Raw genomic sequence first — 23,831 nt, forward strand, 5'->3', positions numbered from 1 at the left:
TTAGTAATTCTTGTCTCGAGGTTGATATTTATTCCAGGGATTGCCTTTAATGGGATTAGTTTGTTTTATTTAGCTCATGAAAAGTACATTATCAAGTCAGGGTGAACGCTCATGAATGGACCATACTTTTAAAGCTGTCCTCTCACAGATTGACCGTTTTACAACTTCTATTTTTATTTTTTTGTCTTGGAATACGCGAATTTTTGTGTAAATATCTAACAACCAGTGATATAAGATCTGCTGACAAAAGATCAGATCGCAGATTTTCATAATTCCATTGAAAAACTGTTGTTTTATGGCTAATAGCGTTACTCACGCTTTAAAAAAAATGCAGAAAACGTCATCTTTTAACATATATAAATTATACGAAAACCTACGATCTTATTTTTGTCAGCAGTCATATATCACTGGTTTCCATGCATTAACACAAAAGCTGGCTCGTTCTAAGACAAAAATAAAATAAAAATGTGTCAAAACTTTTAATCTGTAAGAGTGCACCTTTAAAGTGTTTGACTAAGAGTACGCACAGTGCCTATAGGGGTCTGCACTGTACAAAGCCAATACTATTCCAATCCTGAATTAGGCAATTTTTCACAAAAATGTTTGTCTGCATTGCGGTTTTCGAGAAATTCGAGATATTGTCTGATGGCAGATGGCATAGCTGGTTGGTAAAAAAAAGTATTTAAGTGCCCAGAGGAATATCCAAATCTATTGGCGGTACTTTTTTCAACAAGAGCTGTTACAGAGACAGAGCGCTCGACTTTTCCGCCGCTTTTCAGTGTAAGGATTGAAAAGTTTTGGCGAAACATGCATGGATCACTGAATTAAGTCTCAATTCAATAAATCAAGTAGTTGGTGAGATATTAACCTATATGTGCTTACATGCAAATCCTTGACCAGAATTTCTAAGTTAAATAATAAAGGGACAAAATTTATATTATATGCAAGATAGAGTTATCTTACTTGATTGATTAAGAAGGTTGGGTGGTCGAGTAACATTGTATAAAGTCTCAATGCAATACATCAAGTAGTTGCTGAAATATTAACCTATGTATGCTTACATGCAAAACCTTAACCAGAATTTCTAAGTCAAATAATAAAGGCCAATTATTTGCATTATATTCCAAAAAGTATTATCTAACTTCATTAATTTAGTAGGTTAGATAGTTGGGAATACATATCCAAAGTTTCAATGCAATACATGATATATTTGCTGAGTTATTGACAATGTATTTACATGCAAAACCTTAACCAGAATTTCTAAGTTGAATAATAAAGGGCAATTATTTTGCATTAAATGCAAACTAAAGTTATCTAACTTGGTTTATTAAGTTGGTTGGATGGTTGAGTACCATTGTATCAAGTCTCAATGCAATACCTCAAACAGTTGCTGAGATATTAACCTATGTGTGCTTACATGCAAAACCTTAACCAGAATTTCTAAGTCAAATAATAAAGGCCAATTATTTGCATTATATTCAAATAAGTGTTTCATTAATTTAGTAGCTTGGATAGTTGGGAATACATATCCAAAGTTGCAATGCAATAAGTGATGTATTCACTGAGATAATGACTTTAAGGTGCTTACATGCAAAACCTTAACCAAGGTGTGAGGCCGCCGCCGACGCCAGGGTGAGTAATATAGCTCTCCTTATTCTTTGAATAGTCGAGCTAAAAATACATTATTACACAACACAAAATATTTTTTATTGCATTTATTTCCATTTTTTTTATCATGAACATGAAACCAAATGTAGTATAAAGGTATGATTATGCATACATAGTAAATTTACACTCATATAACCAGCATATGCAAAGTTCACCTTCAAATCCATGAAGCACAATTCTCATGAACACTAGCGACAAAAACTGGTTCAACGATAATAGAATTCAGTTATTCTTACTGTTAAGTCTTTTTTCCCTTCACGGTTAAAAGTAAAACAACATAGTCTTGTTTAAATCCTTCCAGGAACAACTTAACATCCCCCCAGATAAATAGTATATTCATTGTGTGATTATTCTATTTAATTAGGCAGTGAATAGTACCATATCTGGTTCAAGCAAAAACAAATAAAAGTGAATAAATAACATAACTTTAATAACATAATACGCGAGTGAAAGAGAAAAAAATAGCATAAACTACGTTTACAAAACTACGAGTATGAGCCAAACTATTCATTAAACATGTGAGGATTATGATCTTACTTTCAATGCCATGCTGTTTATCTTCATGTTTGACATGAGGTTATTTCAGTGCTGGGTAACAGTTACGGAACCACAACCTGCGGTATTTCGATTTAATCATCCGGGTTGCAAGTGACGTTTTGTACCTTGTGTCGAAGAAAATGTTCAATAAATAGCGTGTGTGTAAATGAATCGTGTTGTAGTTAATCCCCATGGTAACGCCCATTCTATGTTAACCATTCGAAAATAGGAGATAATTCGTTGGCCAAAAAAAAATATAACGCTCTCAACAAGTTAGGAAGTAAACAAAATATCATTTGAATAACAACATGTTTCCACGAGCAAATTTTTAAACATGGTAATGATTATTTTTTCAAATACCACAATTTTAAAGCTTAAATAACTACATAATGAAATTAAATTCCCGTGAGATATATACATAATGACAATATACATATAAATATCTAACAAAGCATTTATTTTTTGTTGCAAAAATTACATACAATAAACAAAAACAAAAAATGATGGTGACATCGAACAGTAGTTTCAAGTATTAAACAGAAAAGCAAACATCTTTAAATAAGATAATGGTACATAAAAAAATCACAAGGGGCTATGAAATAATGAATAAAAGAAAACAATCACTAACAGCTTTTATGAAATTAATGAATTACAATTATCTCAACAAGGTCGGATTTTATATACATATCAGCCCCCTCAATATGCAAAGGTCCCATTTATTCATGTATACATATCAGCCCATGCCCACTCAACTTGGGAAGGTCCTATCTATATACATATCAGCCCCCTCAATATGCAAAGGTCCCATTTATTCATGTATACATATCAGCCCCCTCAACTTGCAAAGATCCCATTTATACATGTATACATATCAGCCCCCTTAACTTGCAAAGCCCCATTTATACATGTATGCATATCAGCCCCTTCAACTTGCAAAGTCCCATTTATACATGTTTACATATCAGCCCCTTCAACTTGCAAAGATCCCATTTATACATGTATACATATCAGCCCCTTCAACTTGCAAAGCCCCATTTATACATGTATACATATCAGCCCCTTCAACTTGCAAAGCCCAATTTATACATGTATACATATCAGCCCCTTCAACTTGCAAAGTCCCATTTATACATGTATACATATCAGCCCCTTCAACTTGCAAAGCCCCATTTATACATGTATACATATCAGCCCCCTCATCTTGCAAAGCCCCATTTATACATGTATACATATCAGCCCCTTCAACTTGCAAAGGTCCCATTTATACATGTATACATATCAGCCCATCTTTTAAAACAATCAAACAAGAGATGCAAATCATGCAATCAATGAAATACCTCAAACATAAGTAAAAGGTAATACCTCAGTAAGTTAACAAAATTGAAAGCCAACACATTTTTAACTTCTTTGTTCTATAACAGAGTAGAGGTTGTTTTTTTGTCAGATTACAAGAATTGGATTAGGAACAGATAAAACACAAATAGATAAGCCTTCAGTGATTTACAAAGCCTTGTTACACAACCTTGAAAGCAACAAAAACTGAAGACAAAGCGAATTGTCATTAATGTCCAGAATAATTACACACAATTTCCTTTATAATGAGCACAAGTCACTGTCTCTCTATGTAACAGAATCCAGCAATAATTTTCATGAAATGGAGATTTGTATGCACGGACATACATGTGTACACAGTCATACCAATTTTCACCGATGTATATCTGTACAGACATATACACAGACATATGTATACACACAATCATTTTCAAATCAATGACCTCAATTCAAAATGCCAAAGCTGCATTTTTTCTGTTTCAGAATATTTACATCAATAAAATCAAAAAGGCAAGCAACATCTTACTGCAAAATGCAGAGTAAATAGTCCAATGAGAAAATGGTGTTATTGCCGAACATTCAGAAATTGTTACTACAAAAATTGTAATTTAAACATTTTGTAAAAAAAAATGCATCTGATCAAAAACCCAAGATTAAATACTAATAAATTTTCTTCTGAAAACATGGCATTTTGTAGCTCTTAAATATGGAAGTGAGGTCATCAATATGTACACAGCCTTATATGTCTGCACATAGGATATGTAATGTAGACAGGCTTATGTATGGGCGTTGGCATACATATGTAAACAGGTACACATGTCCACAGGCACGTATTTGGATACAGGCATACATGTTTACACAGCATAACGTATGTATATGGGCATACATAATGTGTTTATGGACATACGCATGTATAAATCACAGATAAAAACACTCTTAGGACAAATATTTGATGTCAATACAGATTCCACATCAATAGGTTATTGCATTTTGGAAACTTCATATTTGTCAACTTCCTCGTCTGAGTCATCTATCAAGGTGTGGGCCCTGAAAACAGCATTTGTAAAACATAAAATACATAGACTATGTCAGCCTTGAAAAACATTCCAAATATATGACACTGTATCAGCAGCCAGCAGCCAATTGTATAAAACCAATTTTGATTGGTCAATATTCATCCTATAATAACTAATAACCAATCAAATCGCTTAAATGAGTCAACTAGCAAACAAATAACCTGTGGACAACTTATCAAAGTTTTATACAGGTGGCTGCACAGGTCTAACATATGTTAGTAACTTTAAGTATTATGTTTATGCAATAGCAATAGGTATAGTGCCATGTATTTAAAACATATACTTATCACAAAAATGTTTTAAGTTTGCAGATTTTGAAAAGAGTACTATTTTTATTATTATAAACAGTTCACAGCCCATTGCTAAAATATATCAAGGAATGCAGCCTACTTGTCGGAAATTGTTGATGGAATGTTTTCCTCTACCCACTTCAAATCGTCCTCCTGGAATATATGAAGGCAAACAATAAATTATAGGAAACTATGTTAGAAATAGTTTGATTAACTTTTTCAGCTTAATTATATATAAAACTCTTATTATTGGAGTATGCTCAGATTTTTTTTAATGTTTTATTCAAATATTGTAATATTTCCGCATTTCCTCTCCAAAAAGAATGCAAAATACAGGAAACAGTTCAACTTTAATTTTAAGAACATCTTTTTACTCTTTCAAGAAATTCTTTTACTCTTTCAAGAAATTCCAAGTTTATTTAATCATGTTGTATATGTTCTAAAAAACTTACTATGGTGGTCTGTTTTGTTTTTGGTGAGCCATTTGCCTGCTTTTTTCTTGTTTTCACATCTGTAAGAAAGAAGTTAAATTGGATTGTTCTTGATGGAAAAGACAAACAATAAATTCTGTAATAGTCATTCCAGTGGGTTTTTTTCACATTGACTTCTATTTTAGCAAGAGTGATAGTGCTTTTGGTACATATTCATATCTTTTATTAATTTATTTGTGTTTTAATAACAAGTGTTCCAGATTTCATATCAATATCATTAGTGTCTTGCTAATAACGAGGGAACATGTACAATTTGTGACCTACGCCACAACTTGCATTAGTGTTCGTATGATTTTTAAACAAATATTTTTAAATACAGTGGTAATAAAATGATGTATAAAATCACGACAAAGGCCTTTATGTGAGTGTGGCCTACATGTACAAAGAGAGATTCCCAAACAACTTTTAAGTTAGCGAGGTTAACATACCAAAGGCGTCACTGTTGAAGTTAGTTTCCTCCTCGTCTTCATCGTCAGAGGCGTCAATCAGCGGAGAAAAGGCATACCTGATACCAACATTAGGTGAGGTTAGAAAATAGTTTTCTTGCATACCGGACATGTGTTTCCGGTCATGTGGCCAGTGCTGGAAAAACCCATCTTACATACCCCATGTAAGATGAGTAACACGCAACAATGCGCCACTCCTTATTTCATTTATTGTATGGTTTATGAAAAATACATTATGCCATTTCAATAAAGCGCAATCAAATATATATGTTAGCAAGACTTTTAATTAAAATTGAAAATTTAATAATCGTAAAAAATGCTATTTTTAGTTATTTAAAATTACTGCGCTCTATGACGTCAGTAAACAACGTCGCACGCGCTTTTTGGTGCAATTGTACAAAAGTTCGTTTTCTTCGTCATTTTTCCACAAATTGATAAATTTAGATATGCAAAAAAAAATATCAATCATGTTTTTCCGGTCCGGATCGAAAAATCCGACCCTCGGGCACGCTGCGTGGCCGGTAACTCGGCAAGCCTCGTTACCAGCTTACGTACGTGCCCTCGGATTGGATTTTCTATCCGTACCGGAAACACATGATAGATACTTATATTCTCATCAGAGGTTGCAGAATTTAATGGACAAACATAGTAATATAAATCAATTTTTATTAGAGATTATTTTAATGGTTTCATTGGTTTGTAAGAGCTACAGCTAGTCTGCTTGTTAGACCCACATGGCTGTTTGTATGTTAAAGGCCTCATGCTGGGATCTCCTACAATTATTCTTTCAACATTGCTGTGCAAGGGTTGACAAGTCTTATAACAAAATATTTCTCAACAGCAGAGCACATTACTGTGTTCTTTTAATTCAAACAAGGGGAGTAACTCAACAATCATGAAAGCCAGAGTTATTGGCCTTCCTGTTCATGTTCATATTGTCTCTTGCAAAATGTGTCCAAAAGTTTCAGTTAATAATGACGACAACAACACCTAGGCTATAACAATACCCCATTTATTTATTTTTTGAAAAACACATTGCCTAAAATTGAAGAAAATACTTGCAACAATCTAGCTATGGCACAGCTTTATTTGTTACAAGTTTCTTGTCCCAGTTGGACTTGTAGGTATTATCTCAAATTTTATTTTTCCACAAGTTAGTCGAAAAGCAGTTATATATAATCATTACATTTAAAGGCCCTCTCACAAGGCTTCAGAACAATTTCATTTGCCATCCCTACCTCTGGTTGTTTGACGATGGCCTCCACAGAAACATGATGATGCCGAGTATTACAGAAAATAGCAGGTGCCAGAAGGCTTCATCAACCCACAACTCGTTGAATTTCTGAAAACAGGAAAATATTCCTAGGCATCAGATTCTAAACAGTATAGGAAGAAAAATTAACAGCCTGCAAAATGATCTTATTGAATAGAAAACCAATTGCAGCATCTAGACAAACACAGCCTAGGATAAATAAATGGTTTAGACGCATTCATAAGACAGTCGCTCACTCCATATATTCACAGATAGATAATGCATTTTTGTTATCAATAAAATAACAATCAATGTAATGCAACTCAAATTAAAACTTGCATCTTATATTATATGTTGCATAGTTGCTTTTTAATGTAAAACTTTTACTAATATTATAAGATACTCTAGGGAGCATCTCTATACACACATTTTGACGGTCACTGCTGACAAATAATAATTGTTATATCATTGTTTAAACCAACAATACTTACAATGCAGGATTTCATTCTAATTTGGAATATGGACCACAACATGAAAACTATGGCAGCTGGAAAAATACAAAAATACAAATGTAAACAAAAACATCAAATTTTATCAATGAAAGTTTATAAACTTTCACATCTTGTACACATTTATAAACTGTTTGATGAGGCCAGGGCCAGTATTGATCAAAGATTCTCATTTCTTCTCCCCCCTGTCAGAAACCTCCAATCCCGACTGTTATTATTTGACAATGGCTCAGTCCTGATGAGAAGTGATTGAAAGTTGGTAAAATTGCAAAAATTGTTACAACAACCGTAACAGTTCCTTTTAAGAGAACCTCAAGTGGTTGCCAACGCTGGTCTGTTTTGGCGTTTTCGTAAAAAAGGGGCATAACACAAAAATTATTGATTAAAGCTACATGTTTATTGTTCTTGCTACAGAAGCACACACTGCCGCTAACAACAACTGTGTACCAGATTTCATGTGAATATCTACAATGGTTTAGAGTTATGGAAAAGGCAGATTCTTGCAAGCTAAAAGACTACACCTACCACATCAAGGCCATCACAACACTTCATATTTTTCTTTGAAAATCAGACAAGCTAAAAAAAAGGCAGATAATATCTCGATGTATGCAGATTCCTGGGAAAGATTAAGTTTGAAACAATCTATTATTTGTACGCCTTGATATAGATATGATGAATCAATCGTCTAATTGTCTATGATTAAACAGCAAAATTAATAATTATAATTTCAAAACAACAAATAAATTATATTTAATTTTTGCCTCATTCAATTCATTAATTAAGATACATCCAAGTATGATATTCGTATGTTATTCAACATTTATAGGAGTCAACAGCTTCAGGCCCCAATTTCTCGAACTTCTTATGCTTATAACAGGCTTAAGAAGCTTATTTCAATTAGTCAAAATACATGTTTAAATTGAATGTTGATAAACAAAAAACGGTTTATTGTGATTATCATGAAGATAATTCCTATCAGCATTCTTAAAGAATTAAATATGCAAATTATTGAAAAACAAAAAATAGTGAGCTTAGCTTAATACTGTTATAAGAGACTTAAGTTTCGAGAAATTGGAGCCAGTACAGTTTCTTCGACATGGTCATACAAACTTTGAGCAACAAAACAGAATAAATGCTTTAATTTTAAATTTGGACTTGTGTTATAATTATTGATATTAAAGATAACAAAAAGCTGCCTGGACTGGTTTTCAATATTGGTCTGGATCTAAGAACGATGTAGCTAATCAGATTACTTGTTATTAATAACTGACCAATAGAGTGAATGAAGTCAATGATGTATGACCATAAGATCAACTTAAGTTGAATATTGAATACCACTGGGTGCCAATGCCCTTTTGTTGTATTTAACTTTATATCATCATTTCATGTTAACGAGTCATGCCCATGTTGTTAAACCCAGTGTGTGAGTTTCTGACAAAAACGATTCTTTTTTTGGCATTACTCAGTCATCAAAATTCAGATTTCCTTGAACCAGCTCGAGTACTATTTTTTCATTTCAGTAATGAGATCCTAACCCACAAGCCAGAAGACGTAAACATATGACAATATCCAGAGTTTTAAACAAGCCCGGGCATGCTTTGCCTGGGCGGGCTTGGGCAGATTTTAATCGCTGGAAACCCAACAAAAATTCACTTGCAAACTTGCAGGACTATTGTGAGATTCTTGTATTGTGCTATTTATTGAAACAGTCGCAGGTAAATAATAACACAGTATGTGCATTCACTATATTTCAATCGTTGGTTTTCACTAGTTCAGTAATGGAAAAGTGATTAGATATTTTATACTTCAGGGTTCGAATTTAACTTTGAGGAGCACTCGCAAAATGTTGCGAGTGCTTTTTGAGGCAACTCGCAAAAATAAAAATCAACTTGCAATTTTATTATTTGCTTTATTCCCTTGTAATATTGTCTAATTTAAGTAGAAATTTACACCTAAGACAAATTATGAATATTAAAACGTATCAATCTTGAGTAACTCAACTACTAGAACTTGTTGATGGCTTTTTCTTTTTGGGGAGTACGGAAAGACTCATCAGATGCGAGACGCTTTTTGATTACAAAGCTGTCCAATAATTTGACATTGTTCACTTTGTATATTTACCCTCGCCATCGGGTAATACCCATTCGGCAAGCACGGTACAGATTTCATTAAGTCTTCAAAGCAATAAAATTATAAATTAAAAATAAATGAAAGAAACAGTAAAATTAAATTAGCGAGGATGCTCTCCATGAAATATATCGATCGACGAAGTCTATTCACTTTGGCAGTTCGGCGGAAATATATCAAAGGTTGATGGGGTTTACCAATATAGTGCGCGAACGCGCTAAATTTAGCCAATAATTAAGCTAGGTGATTACGTCATTTGTATTCACTTTGTATTATGCACGCCTCGGAAAGATTCGAGATAAAACTCGGCCTTTTCCGTATTTGTTCTATTTTTGAAAACTTACTAGAGCGTGACTCCGTACTGTCTTTTTTATACTGGTAGTGTAAACATGCCACTTATAGGGTGTTTACACTCGACTACGCAGCGGAATTAAGTTCATATTTATTCTACTGTCCTTTTAACATTTTGTGGTCTAGAAAAAGCCACTCGCAGAATTTTGCGAGCTTGAATAAAAGTCACTCACAATTTGCAAATGTCGCTCGCATTTTGCGAGTATGCGAGTCTAAATTCGAACCCTGTACTTTACCACCTCACCAAGTCATGTAAACTGGTTAAAACTGAGAGAAAACCAGTGTCTATGGATGGGACAAGAAAATGGACGCTTTCGGTAAACTTATTTCAAAATTCAAACCTTTTTGTCATATTTCATATAAAGAAATGAAGAATCAAATGTATTTTAGTAGATAATTTTAGATAGTTTAAAGTTGAATTAAAATATCTGAATTAGACATAAATGGAAAATGTAAAAAGTGTTATGATATAATAGGTTCAGCCAGTTTGGCATAACTTAGCACAGTGGTTTAATGCAGAATTTACCACCTAAAGGCTGCTAGTTCAACTCAATCTATTTTAATTAAAAAAAAAAAAAATCAACAGATATTTCATTTGACTGATCGTTGTTCGCATTGTTAACTAGAGTCGACTGTGTAAGACGCACTCAAATTATATTTCATCCTCTGCATAAAATTTAAGACAACAGCAACAATAAACAACTAGAGATTGTCGTAGGTGAGAAATAATCAATGATGGACATGAAATTTGTACTTCCTCCCTACCAAGTTTGGTGAACCTAGGTCAAACCGTTCTCAAGATATTGAGCGGAAATGTTTTTTACATTGGGGGTCGCCGCGACCTTGACCTTTGACCTAGTGACCCCAAAAACAATAGGGATCTTCTACACCTCATGACCAACCTCCCTACCAAGTTTGGTGAACCTAGGTCAAACAGTTCTCAAGATTTTGAGCAGAAATGTTTTTTTATATTGGGTGTCGCCGCGACCTTGACCTTTGACCTAGTGACCCCAAAAACAATAGGGATCCTCTACACCTCACGACCAACCTCCCTACCAAGTTTGGTGAACCTAGGTCAAACCGTTCTCAAGATTTTGAGCAGAAATGTTTTTTATATTGGGGGTCGCCGCGACCTTGACCTTTGACCTAGTGACCCCAAAAACAATAGGGATCCTCTACACCTCACGACCAACCTCCCTACCAAGTTTGGTGATCCTAGGTCATGCGGTTTTCCAGTTATCGATCGGAAACGAACAAAGCATTCTCCTGATATTGCACGGAAATATTTTTTTACATTAGAGGTCACAGCGACGTTGACCTTTGACCTTGTGACCCCCCAAAATATAGGAGTTTTCTAAACCTCATGATCAACCTCCCTACCAAGTTTGGTGAACCTAGGTCAAACCATTCTCAAGATATTGAGCGGAAATGTTTTTTACATTGGGGGTCGCCGCGACCTTGACCTTTGACCTAGTGACCCCAAAAACAATAGGGATCTTCTACACCTCATGACCAACCTCCCTACCAAGTTTGGTGAACCTAGGTCAAACCGTTCTCAAGATATTGAGCGGAAATGTTTTTTACATTGGGGGTCGCCGCGACCTTGACCTTTGACCTAGTGACCCCAAAAACAATAGGGATCTTCTACACCTCATGACCAACCTCCCTACCAAGTTTGGTGAACCTAGGTCAAACCGTTCTCAAGATTTTGAGCAGAAATGTTTTTTATATTGGGGGTCGCCGCGACCTTGACCTTTGACCTAGTGACCCCAAAAACAATAGGGATCCTCTACACATCACGACCAACCTCCCTACCAAGTTTGGTGATCCTAGGTCATGCGGTTTTCCAGTTATCGATCGGAAACGAAGTGTGACGTACGGACTGACGGACTGACGGACTACCGGACAGGGCAAAAAAAATATGTCTCCCCCAGAGAGGGGGAGACATAATTATGAAAAGCAGATTGAAAATTGAGTTTTATCGGTTGTACAACGTTATTTTTAGTTCATACAAATTGATGACAAGCAACAGATATGAATATTATCATGCCTCATATGACTTTGCCTTTATGAAATAACTTATAGTCATTATCAGTTATCCAGTAATGTCTCATGTGATAATTTTAAAAACGACCCTCGTGTGCTGTCCAAAAATAGATTTCATCTTAAGCGCCTGGGTGCAATTTGCACTTATAAAATACAGTCGAAAATCTGCGTTGAGTGGATGCATTTAACAGACGTAACATTGACATTGGCTTCATTCTTGATGTTTAACAAAATACTTGTGCAGTATAATAAAATAAATATCAGATCCCATGGTGGGTGATAGCATGTAATGTTAACCCTCAAAACATTAATGTCAACTAAAATTAAAGACCTGGTGTTAACATTATATCAATGGCCTCACTTTAAAATGCCGAAGCTGCATTTTTTCTATTTCAGAATTTTTACATCACTAAAACAGCGAGTCACATTTATCGGCAAAATGCAGAGTAAATAGTCTTATGAGAAAATGGTGTTGCATCATGTGAATGAAATGTTGAGCAATAATTGGACATCTCACAGAGAAGCAAAAATGCCAACCTTCAGAAATTTTAACTACAAAAATTGTAACTTCTGCATTTTGTAAAAAAAATGTGTGATCAAATTACCAAGATTAAATACTGAAAATGTTGCTACTGAAAACATTTTGATGTTTCAGGATTTAGAAGTGAGGCCATGTGATATGCTTTCATACTCCATGGAATTATTTTGGAAATATTTATAGAAGGACAATTAAAACTAGCAACCTCCAAAATGATTTCAAATTGCAATATATCGATTTTGGAAAATGCCAAATTGTCTGAAAATGGTATCGAGAAAGGACTGTGCACCGATCGTTCTATTAAACTAATAATACGCTTGCCGCAGTTGAATGCTGACTTGTTTATATTATAATTAATAATCATTTTAAATGAAGCGAGTCTGATTTTGATAATCCACAATTTTCTTCAGTGCATCATCGATGAAGTCATCTCAATACAACAGAATAAATAAGGAAAAAGATAAGGTGATAACATGACGTTTCCAAGAAAAGTGAGACCATGGCTATGACATTATCATGACCTTTGAACTGACAAAGCAACAAACCGGTTGAAAAAAAACACTTACCTAATACTGTAAACAAGAGCGTGTTGAAAAAATGCCTGTACAAGTTGAGCTTGACGATATTTCTTCTCAATCTAAGCTGTCGTGTGGTCTGGATTAAGCTAGAGAATATCTGGGATCAGTCAAGGAAACAAATTTTGTATTCATTTCAATTTCTGCATTTATATTTTTTGTTGGCTATTAAAAGTAAGTGATATATATTTAAAAGCGTACTTGACAATGTACTCTAAATATGCATATATTTTTGCATGTTTTAATGTTAGCCTTTTGAAAAAAGGGATATAACTCACTCTAGGATAAGGGAATAACTGTTTATCTATTCTTGTACAAGTGTCAATGTGCATGACTAACTAAAATATTGAAGTGTTTCTCTTCCAAGTATTTGTCACTTATGGAAAGTTAAAATACAGATCTTCATTTCATAAGTGGCAATTAATCACAATTAAATATGTTTACAATATGGTAAAACATTGGGATTTGACAAAATAATAAAAAAAAATAATGACCTTTTTAATAAACAAATGTTTGATAAATGTGTTGAAACACAATGAAACAAATTTCAATAATAATTATAAACAACTGGTATAAGTACAAAAAGAGAATCATTGCGTGTAAACAAAACTTCCTTTGCAGTTTTATTTTAGAAAGGGGCAATCACTTCAACACATATTCAAGTCAGGGTTACAGGCCTTTCTGTATATGTGCAAATTGTCCTAAGCAACACATGTATCTAGTAACATTTGGACATCTTGAACAGGTTGTGAATTGAGGCCTATGTTTCAAGTTTTTAAATGAAACTGATGACGACAACACCCAAGATAATCACAAAACGGAGACCTCATTTCATAAAAAACAGACAAGCATTTTGATAACTTGCATTAACTACGTAAAATTTATTATAAAAAATGTGGTTCAAGGCCAAAAACTGCCATAAATATCAGTAAATTTATACACAAGTCTGTATGAATACTACTTAGCATTAGTTTATAGATAGCGTAATTTAATGCCTCAATGACAAATTAGCTCAGATGAATAGCAACGGGCCTATTGATAATAAATTATAAAAATTAAGTCATTGAATAATTATAACGTATCAACTAATTAACACAAAACCAATAGCAAAATATTATGTATGATGATTATATTCCGGAACCTTCGACACATATGAAGATCATCATGATTATCATAGCTATAATGCTGATAGTCCAAACTAGCAAAAATAATATTATCTATCATTAAATAGCAATAAAATAATTATCCTGTTCAAAACTTGCACAAATATAAGAAAATATATTACCAGATTATGGAAAAACGATCGAAAAACAACAGATTTTGAGTGATGGCTTATTACATAACTTTTAAAAGAAATTCATAATGGAGACATAAATAATATAGTTTAATGGAAATGGGAAACATTTGCATTTATTCTACAGTAATGGCTCTTCAGGTTTTTCAACAATTAAGTAACATAATATATCTGAAGATCCAGTTTTTTTAAAGCTTTAAATAATTTAAAAGCTGTATTAAAAATAAATCTTGGCATAAGACCATAATTAACAAGATCCCAATGTGGCATTGCCGCATTAAAGCCTGATGTTTTATTTGACGATGCAATTTTGCAAACCTAAGATTTGTTTTAGCCTAGTGACCGAGTTCATTAACCAAAAAGACCTATATTTATACTTACCAGAGATATGTTCATACAAATAACCTGATCAAATTTCATGGAGATCAACAGAGGCTATGCCATTTGTATGAGGAAAAATGAACATTTTATAAATACATCAGCTTTTTCTAAAATATAACTCCCAGATATCCTGTTTTTGACCCCAGATGACACACTATTATCTAAGACCATACAACCGCCAGCCTAACCATTTTTCGCCAGTTTACTCTGATAAAACCCATTATTTTTCGATGAAAGCATACCCAACTCACATTTTTAGGGTTGGGGAGGTAGGTTCTTTTTTCTTTTATTTCACTTCTGAACCATAAAAAAACAAAACGAAAATGAGTATGACCACAGGAGATACTATGTCAGGTCCCAGGTTTTTGTCCAAGTGGCATGGTCAAACTTACTATTAATTATCGCTTTAGGGTAGATTTTTTGGTGAATTTTTCAAAATCATCATCTTAAAAAAGATGACAAAAAGTACCAAATCCATGAAATGTTTTTAATAAAGGATATCCACCAGCAAATCGACGCATCTAGTACAGCAAGGGGCACGGCCGCTAGCATCTGATCATTTGACTGGTCTGCCTTCGCCTGGAAAAAACAAATCCACAGCTATTCAAATATTCATTCACTGCCATGGCATTTTGCACTGTAGATGTGTAGAACATGCATGTAAACATTTTATGACATATTTTTTTAACTCTGCTACGTTCTTTCCTCTTCTTGATTAAATTACTTTGAATCAGCAGCCAGTTGTATAAACATTTAGACACATTGTCCAAAGGTTATTTTTTGGCTAGTTTGCACATTTCAATGATTTGATTGGTTAAAGGGGCTATACACCGTATGATGAAATAGCGAAAAAAAAGAAAGTTGTCAAAAACTGACATAAACTTGGTATTGATGTGTACAATGCATTAAAACTAACTAGCTGAAGTACCACATACATGTATTTTACAATTAATTTATTTTTCGCAGTTTTTTTTGTAAGATTACTAGGTATGTATATGTAGTAGAATTCATTCATTATGCGTGATTGGCTAACTAATGTTATCACGTGATATTACCAAGTTAGGTATATAGCTTAATTATTCTAACTATTTAGAGTAAGCCTTCATAGCACAGTGGATAAAACACTGGAATTCAATTTTTGCGACACAGATTTGAACCCGGTCTGTGACTTGATTTTTTTTACATTTTGGTATTTTTTTTTACAATTATGATATCAAAGAGTAAAACATTTTATTAAAAAATTGTCCTGAGATTCGTTACAGAAAAAAACACTTTTTTGGTGCTAATCTGGTCTATAGTCCCTTTAATATTTAAAATTGAATCAATATTGGCCAATCACAATTTTGCTAACTTTGACTAAACCAAAGTATTAATCAATTTCATAAAAAAGGCCACTGAATACAAAACTGAGCTGTTTTCCAGTATAGCATTCAAAAGCAAACAATATTTCCAAACTGATAGTTTACATTCTCTTTTTTTCCAAACCTATGACTGCTCAAACCTGGACATTACACTTCCAAAAACAAACTTTAAATAAATTTAATTTAAATTTAAAATATTTAAGCTTGCAATATTAACTTGCTGGTATAGCTAGACCATGATTTCAGTGAGATTTTTTTTAACAAGTTGGTGCCAAATTGCAGCTCCATTCCAATTTCTAAAACTGATACTTTTTTTCAAATAAGTGGACCCCAAAGCATTTATGTATGGAAGAGTTTGTGTATTCCTCATTCCTTTATCTTTCCTCTTTGTTTTGTAACAGCATTTTTTATCATTTCAAGGCAAAATTGGAGTTGACGCATTTTTCCAATCAGAGAGACCCCGCCCCCTTTCCTAAAATGTAACATAAAAAAACACTGGTTTTCTTTTTAATAATATATCTGTTTATGTTTTATTTTTGGATCCATTACTGATTAATCATTACAGTGGATTATTATCTCCTTTTCCAAGAAGAAACTTATGTATTCAGGGACAAAAAACAATGAAACTTGAAAGCATCTAAGTTGAAAGATATATAAGGTTGAAAACGCAACAAAATGCGTGATTAAGCTATTATTTATGTATCAAAATATTCTAAATGATGTATAAACCACAGATTGACAAGAATGTGCAAACTCATCTGTATGCTATGATATATTAACTCCTTGACCTCACATATCAATTAAGACAATTGTGTAAGTTTCATTGTGTTTCTAGTGGCCTGATTCAGAATTTCTTTCCCCCTTCCAAGTGAACATTGGGAAGGTTAGTACGTAGGAAATTAGTTCTTTAGGTAACAAAGTGATCACTTAAAGTAACAAAAGCCCCATGAGTTCCAACGCCAACACTCATATTTTTCTTTTTGTATGAAAAAAAAGCATAACTGGACAAAAATTGAAGCAAGAGTTATGGGCCTTTAAATCAGTGTGTATTGTGTTTGGTTACATGTTAACCACGTTTCATTGGAATATGCATCTGAGATATGGTCAAGGTTTAAGGTTCTGCACAATGCCAAGTATAATGACAATAAAAACAACACCAGAACTATGACAATACTTCAATTATTTTCTTTAAATCAGAAAAAATAGACCAACTCAAACAGCAAATTTCTGTTTTGTTCTTGCTAATACAATTTGTTAATGCTAATTTGGTGTCTGTCCAGTCACTGCAAACAAATGATTTTAAAGATAGCCTTATTTTTGAAATTAAACGCATACTATTCAGTTGAATCACTGAAATGCTTCATCAATGTCAATATTGTTCATACCAATAGTCTATCAGTTTCTGTTTTGTTTTTACCATTAATAATCATATTCTCTAAGCAATTCATTTATACACCAAGGCCTCATCAATCAGTATTCTGCAGATTTGCATTTAATTTTTAAAGGGACCAGACAGCAGATGATACACTTGCAAGAAAAAAAGAAAAAATTGCCAAAGATTTACATAAAATTGATATCATGTGTACACTCACTTACTACTGTATCACATATCTTAGCACACATGTATCTTTCGCTGTTTTAGAGTAATTTTTCAAATACACAATTCACTGTGTTTGTCTTCCATGTCAGTACCAGTTAACTTAAAAAAAACATTGGTATATGTACTTATCCTAATCACGTGACTTTCACATACTAAATATACAAACTATAATCTGGGTAACCATGTACTATTTTTAAACGAGCTGAGACAGTGACAAAATATTCTAATAATCATGTAAAGTGATGTATTATTGGTTTTATACTAGCTCGTATCAAAAATTCTAGGCTCTTTTTCAGGAAAACACTGTATTTGCCTATTTGGGGAATGTCTGGTGTCTAGTCCCTTTAATTTAGAATAACTTCCATTCAACAACTGCTATTTGATTGCAAGCTGTCAAAAACAAGAACACATTATATCTATGTATTCAAACAGTTAACAAAGTCCAAAAACAAGCTACACACAAAGCCATAACCTAAACCAACACTGCTAGCTTAGTTTGTTTTCTTTGTCTTTTATGGTTTGGCTATTAAAAAAATATCTAACAAGACATTTTACAATTGCCCCAAAATTTGCACATTCAGCAAAGCAAAAAAAAAATTGGGCAAGCAACTTTCAAAATGCTTGATTACTCCAATCTGAACTGAATTCATACCTTTAGTGCCCGCATGCAGCCTTCGATGGAGCCCAGAATGAAGTAAAGGCCGCCCACAAACAGAACCTTATGGAAGGTGGGTCCAAGTCTCGGTCTAAAAAAAAAAAACAAGCACAGATTGTGAAAAAATAACCTCAGAAATTCTTTATTCTGGATTAATATATAATTGAAATTACAAGCAGAAATTCATAATCTAACAAATAGATCGGAACTGATATGGAGTTATTTTCAAATCTGCTCGAGTGTATTGCTTTGGAATACCATATTTCATAATGATGTTTTACTCAGAACATATCTCAGATTCCAAAGCATTACCTTTAATTAATTTATCAATTAAAAACAACACATGCCCAGGATGCAGATATTTAGATATAATCGGTCCTCAGGTTAAACATGGAGTATAGCTCTCAGGATGCGTGTCAAAATGAATTAATGCACATGTACATAAAGCATTGATAGTAAAAAAATTTAAAGCTGCACTCTCACGATGAACCGTTTGACAACTTTTTAATTGTTTGTCTTGGAATGAACTAATTTTTGTGTAAATGTCTGCAAACCAGTGATTTATAATTGCTGACAAAAGATCAGATTGCAGTTGTTATAGTAATGTGTGAAATTGAATGTTTTATGGCTAAAAGTGCACCTTACGCTTAAAGAAAAAGTAGTTTTGTGGCATAAAATATTATTTTTTAAAGGTGAATATGTAAAACACTGATCTGATCTTTTGTCAGCAGTCTTAATTCACTGGTTTCCAGACACTTGCCCCAAAATTGTCTGTTTTCAAGACATGTATATTAAGTTGTTGAATCAGTTCTGTGAGAGACAAGGAGGTAACATTACCAACTATTTTTCTTCACCTCAAACATTCAAGGGGCAACTAATTTCTACTATATTATCATCACTAAAAATAGAACAAAAAAAGTTCAAGAATCAAATACATACAAAGGCAAATATTGACTATGTTGATGTACATATAGCACTTTTTTCATGGATGTAATGAATACTAGAAAAAGGAGGCTCACTTGACAGTCCCAAATCCCACGCTAACGATGATGATAAGCATTCTGGCTAAGGCACGTTTTAAACACGAGACAACCTCAGCAACCACTATCGTGCTCTTTGACACGGGATTTCCTGTGTTGGCAATACTCTGGAAATCTGTGTAAAAGACGGCTTTCTCCAGCATTCCTGTGGTAACACAATGTCAAAGAAACTTAATAGAAATTAAACATAACCATTTAAGACATCAGTTGCAAGAGTGTACAAATCTCATTTTTGATGGCAGCGTTTCATAAGAATGTGTCTTGGTTGGAGAAGAACAACATTATTATGGGGGAAAACAAGTTTGTGACCAAATTAACTTTTGATTGTTGAACACCCTATCATAAGTTATTGGCTTAACATAAAAAACTTCAGAAAACTGGTTAATTTTAAGGGTTTGGATCAAGGTGCAATATTATAAATTATAATGTGATCATTTCCGGAAAAAAAAACAAAACGCAAATTTGCCAAAAACATAACGTGTCAGTTTGTGGACAAATTGTTCAGCTGGCGCCTTAAGACTAATATTGACCAGGATGTACCCAAGAAGATGACAGCCCCAATCCAGTACTGCAGTCTCATGAGGTCCCGCCAGTTACATGCCAGCAGGACGATCCACACCAGTCCATAGATGATGTAAACCAGTCCCATCACTCCGTAAAACTGTGAAATAGGGATTAACAACTCTATTATACACTTAAGATATTAATCATTTCAACTGTTAGGGCGAGACATCAAACATTTCAATTGTGTGTGCTATGTGAACAGTGCTTGTAACAATGGTAAATCATCATTGATTCAAATAGAAAACAATTTGGCCTTAAATATTTGAAAATCGGGTGGAAATTGCTTCATTCTGATTAAAAGCGTTTGTAATGCTATTGAAAATTAAACAATTCTACGCTTGATTAATTTGGTCCAAGGAGTATCAATTCTGATATATGCTATTTGTTTTTTTCTGTAATAAATGATTTCAATATCTCATCAACCTGAGTATCTATCTACAAACAGTGGTGGAATAAACACAAACCAGCAAGCCCTACACTGGTAAAACGCTTTTCGGGCTTGCTCAAATTCTGAATTTTATAAAAGAAGGGCTTGTTGACAATTTTTGATGCCAAGCACTAGTGTAAGAATTTAGGCTTGCTTGCAATGAGAGATTCCCATATCACCAGACATTGGTCAGTGTTTTGATCCATATCCAGATTCGCCATCAATAACTAGCTCTAGTTATGCCCTTAGAATAACACATGATTGTACTGAGCTACATAATGTTATGTTAAGTGCAAGAGTTCCAAATTGCATTTGAATGTGCATTTTCTAAAAAAGTTAAGGTTCAACTTTTTAATAAAATAAATTAAAACTGAGCAAATCAAATACATTATGAAAATATTTGGGACAGAGAAGTATCAATATCTTGCCAATTCATTTAGGCTCAACATTGTATGCCTCATGTTCTGGTTAGAAATAAGATCATAACACATCACTTACAATCAACAGGGGCCAATCTACCGCTGATATGTATCCTGTTTTTCCCTTCATTTCCACGGTAACTGAAAATAAGTTAAAACATTCTTATGCAAACCATTATTTTGCATTAATGTCAAGATTACTCACAAAATACTCATACTTTAGAACTAGGTTTGAAAAAAATCAACATAGAAATGTAAGTTTACTTAAAGCTGCACTCTCACAGATTCATCGTTTTTACAACATTTTTATTTTTTTGTCTAGTAAAGAGCACATTTTTGCGTAAATATCTGCGAACCAAAGATAAAAGATTGCTAACAAAAGATCAGGTCAGAGATTTTCAATGATTTTACCAAAATGTAAAATAAAATTGAGTTGGAGACCGTGTTTGAACGGTTGTCAGCAAAATTGCAGTTCAGCGTTGTATCCACTGTGCCACAAAGGCTTACCCTGAACGGTTGGAATATATAAGCTATATACCTAACTTGGTAATATCACATGATAACATCAACTAGCCAATCACGCATAATGAATTCTACTAGGCAGACATACCTAGTAATCTTTTTTGATGGAATAATACGAAAAAACTGCAAAAAATGAATTAATTGTAAACTATGTGGTACTTCAGTTAGTAAGTTTAAATGCATGTTCACATCAATACCAAGTTTATGTCAGTTTTCGACAATTTTCTTTCTTTTTTTCACTATTTCATCATAAGGAGTACAACCCCTTTAAATACAAAATTCTGCGATCTAATTTTTTGTCAGCAGTGTTATATAAATGGTTTTTTTCCAAAAGCAGATTTTTTTTCTAAATTATAATACATGTAATAGTCTAGTCTGTCCAGTAGTGTTGGGAGTCGGTTCCAGTTTCAATATCGATAATCGGTTCCACTCAAGCAACCGATTATCAATAGTGCAATTCCTGTTTCTGACATAACCTTAATTGTAGTTTTATTCTTGTACAGAACTCGGAATCCTTAATAATGCTTTTATGTTATGTGTATGTTTGAAGTTATTAAGTGTTGTTGTTGCTTTCAGCCATATTGCTGACAATAACATCTGAACACTTCCGAATGTGTAAATGAGAGAATAGAAGAAGAACAACTCGCTAGTTCAGTCGATGATCAATTATGACCAAATACAACCGATTGTCACCTATTTTAGGCACAACCAATTAATTTTCGATTATGATCGACCATCTGACCATCACTACTGTTCAGACGTCATCACCTTTGTATTTTTCAGACAGATTATTATTTTGAAAATAAAACATCTTATGAAAACCTTTTGAAGGGAATCCGAGTCCCCATTCTCAAAACTTTATATTGATTTTAAGTTCCAAGTTTATAAATGAAGGACAACAATTCGCAATGAAAACTATCCTCTAAACACCCTTCCATAATGTATTTATTATAGCTAGCCAAGTGGATACGGTTGAGTACTTTAAATTGTATGGAATAATTCTATTGTACGTTCATTTCTCTACCCTACTCAGCCAGGCACACATCTCTAAATGCTAGAAACAAAAATTACACAATTTAAAATTATTTGACGAACCTGTTGGCTTTTCGCTGTCAGATTCCAGATTCTTCAACTCCAGAATGAGAACATAGTAGCCGCTTCTCCATGTGCGGCCAACTATCGCTGAATGCTGCTCCTTTGTGGAAAATATAGGAGATAAATAGTGACTAAAAATGGTTACCGTATGTTTTTAGTGCTTTTTTGTTTGTTGTTAATCTTTTAAATTCGGTCAGTTAGCCAAAGTTCTCAATTTATGTTAAGAAGCAAAATTTATATTGAATTGGTTGAAGAACAACCTCAATTAAAAAAAAAAACTAGTGAAAATATTTCCATACCATTACACAACAGCCTGTTTAGTTTGTTAAAGGAAATGGACATAATATAAATCACCCACTGTTTTAGCTGTTACAGCAGGTGCTGGTGTGGTGGTCGAGATAGTTTTGGCTGGTGTAGATGTGGATTTAGTGTCTGTCTTTTGACCAGCAGCAGGATCTGCCCTCTTTTTTCTCTGAGCGCTACCAGGTTTGGCTGGTTGTTGGGATGCTGAAGTTCCTGCACCCTCATTAGTCTCGTCGCCAGTCTCATCAGCGTCCTCAGGAGGTGGAACTTCGTTGTCGTCTCCTCCATTTTCATCTGTGTCTGTTTCTGTGTTGTCCTTTTTACCTTCTTTGTCTGCTGTCACCAATTGAACATTCTAAAAAAGAATAATTATTCATGCAATGAGAAGCATCAGACAATACCACATTCATTTTATGTTTGGTGTCCAATTCCAATGTAGAAACCTACCTCAACCAAGCAGGAAAAAACACACAATGTCTTTGGGGAACAAAAGGAATCAGCCATAAGTTTATAGTTTCTTATACCACTAGCGCTATGTAGATTTTACCATACAAGGTCATATACATTTGCAGATCCCTATCTGATGAGAAATTAATTGCCCCATGACACTTCAAAAAGAATCGGCAACATTGCCCCATGGATAGAGTACATGCAAGCGACTCCCAGAAAAAGCCTAGACTGAAATTGTTTCCTACATCAGTCAGGCAAAAAATAAATAAAACTTGGTTCAGGTTACCCGACCCTACCTACAAATAAGGCGCCGACCTTACTGTTTTTATAGTTGGTAATTTTTATTTCTTTATTTCTTTATTTTTTTTTTAAGTTAATAGCCTTTATACAGAAGTTAACGCTTTTCGATGAAATACGGTGTTTTGTCAGTGAAAGAACAACATTGAATAAAAAACATGATTGATTCAACAGCATTCCGCACT

General features: G+C 33.7%; 1 protein-coding gene across 1 annotated transcript in view; it reads right to left on the reverse strand.

The window, feature by feature from the left end:
* Nucleotides 1–1,700: 1,700 nt before the first annotated feature.
* The window catches only part of LOC128207937 (transmembrane protein 87A-like), a 41,760-nt gene continuing 19,629 nt past the window's right edge, over nt 1,701–23,831 (reverse strand). The window contains exons 6-19 of the mRNA XM_052911148.1: nt 22,955–23,254; nt 22,597–22,696; nt 21,059–21,120; nt 20,110–20,230; nt 19,549–19,714; nt 18,527–18,620; nt 15,411–15,492; nt 13,230–13,334; nt 7,584–7,639; nt 7,079–7,182; nt 5,823–5,899; nt 5,356–5,414; nt 5,004–5,056; nt 1,701–4,584 (exon numbers count right to left, since the gene is read on the reverse strand). Of these exons, the coding sequence (XP_052767108.1) occupies nt 4,518–4,584; nt 5,004–5,056; nt 5,356–5,414; nt 5,823–5,899; nt 7,079–7,182; nt 7,584–7,639; nt 13,230–13,334; nt 15,411–15,492; nt 18,527–18,620; nt 19,549–19,714; nt 20,110–20,230; nt 21,059–21,120; nt 22,597–22,696; nt 22,955–23,254 (1,446 nt within the window). The 3' untranslated portion in view covers nt 1,701–4,517. The remainder of the gene's footprint in view (nt 4,585–5,003; nt 5,057–5,355; nt 5,415–5,822; nt 5,900–7,078; nt 7,183–7,583; nt 7,640–13,229; nt 13,335–15,410; nt 15,493–18,526; nt 18,621–19,548; nt 19,715–20,109; nt 20,231–21,058; nt 21,121–22,596; nt 22,697–22,954; nt 23,255–23,831) is intronic.

Source organism: Mya arenaria, chromosome 11 (assembly GCF_026914265.1).
Source record: "Mya arenaria isolate MELC-2E11 chromosome 11, ASM2691426v1".
Classification (NCBI taxonomy): domain Eukaryota; kingdom Metazoa; phylum Mollusca; class Bivalvia; order Myida; family Myidae; genus Mya; species Mya arenaria.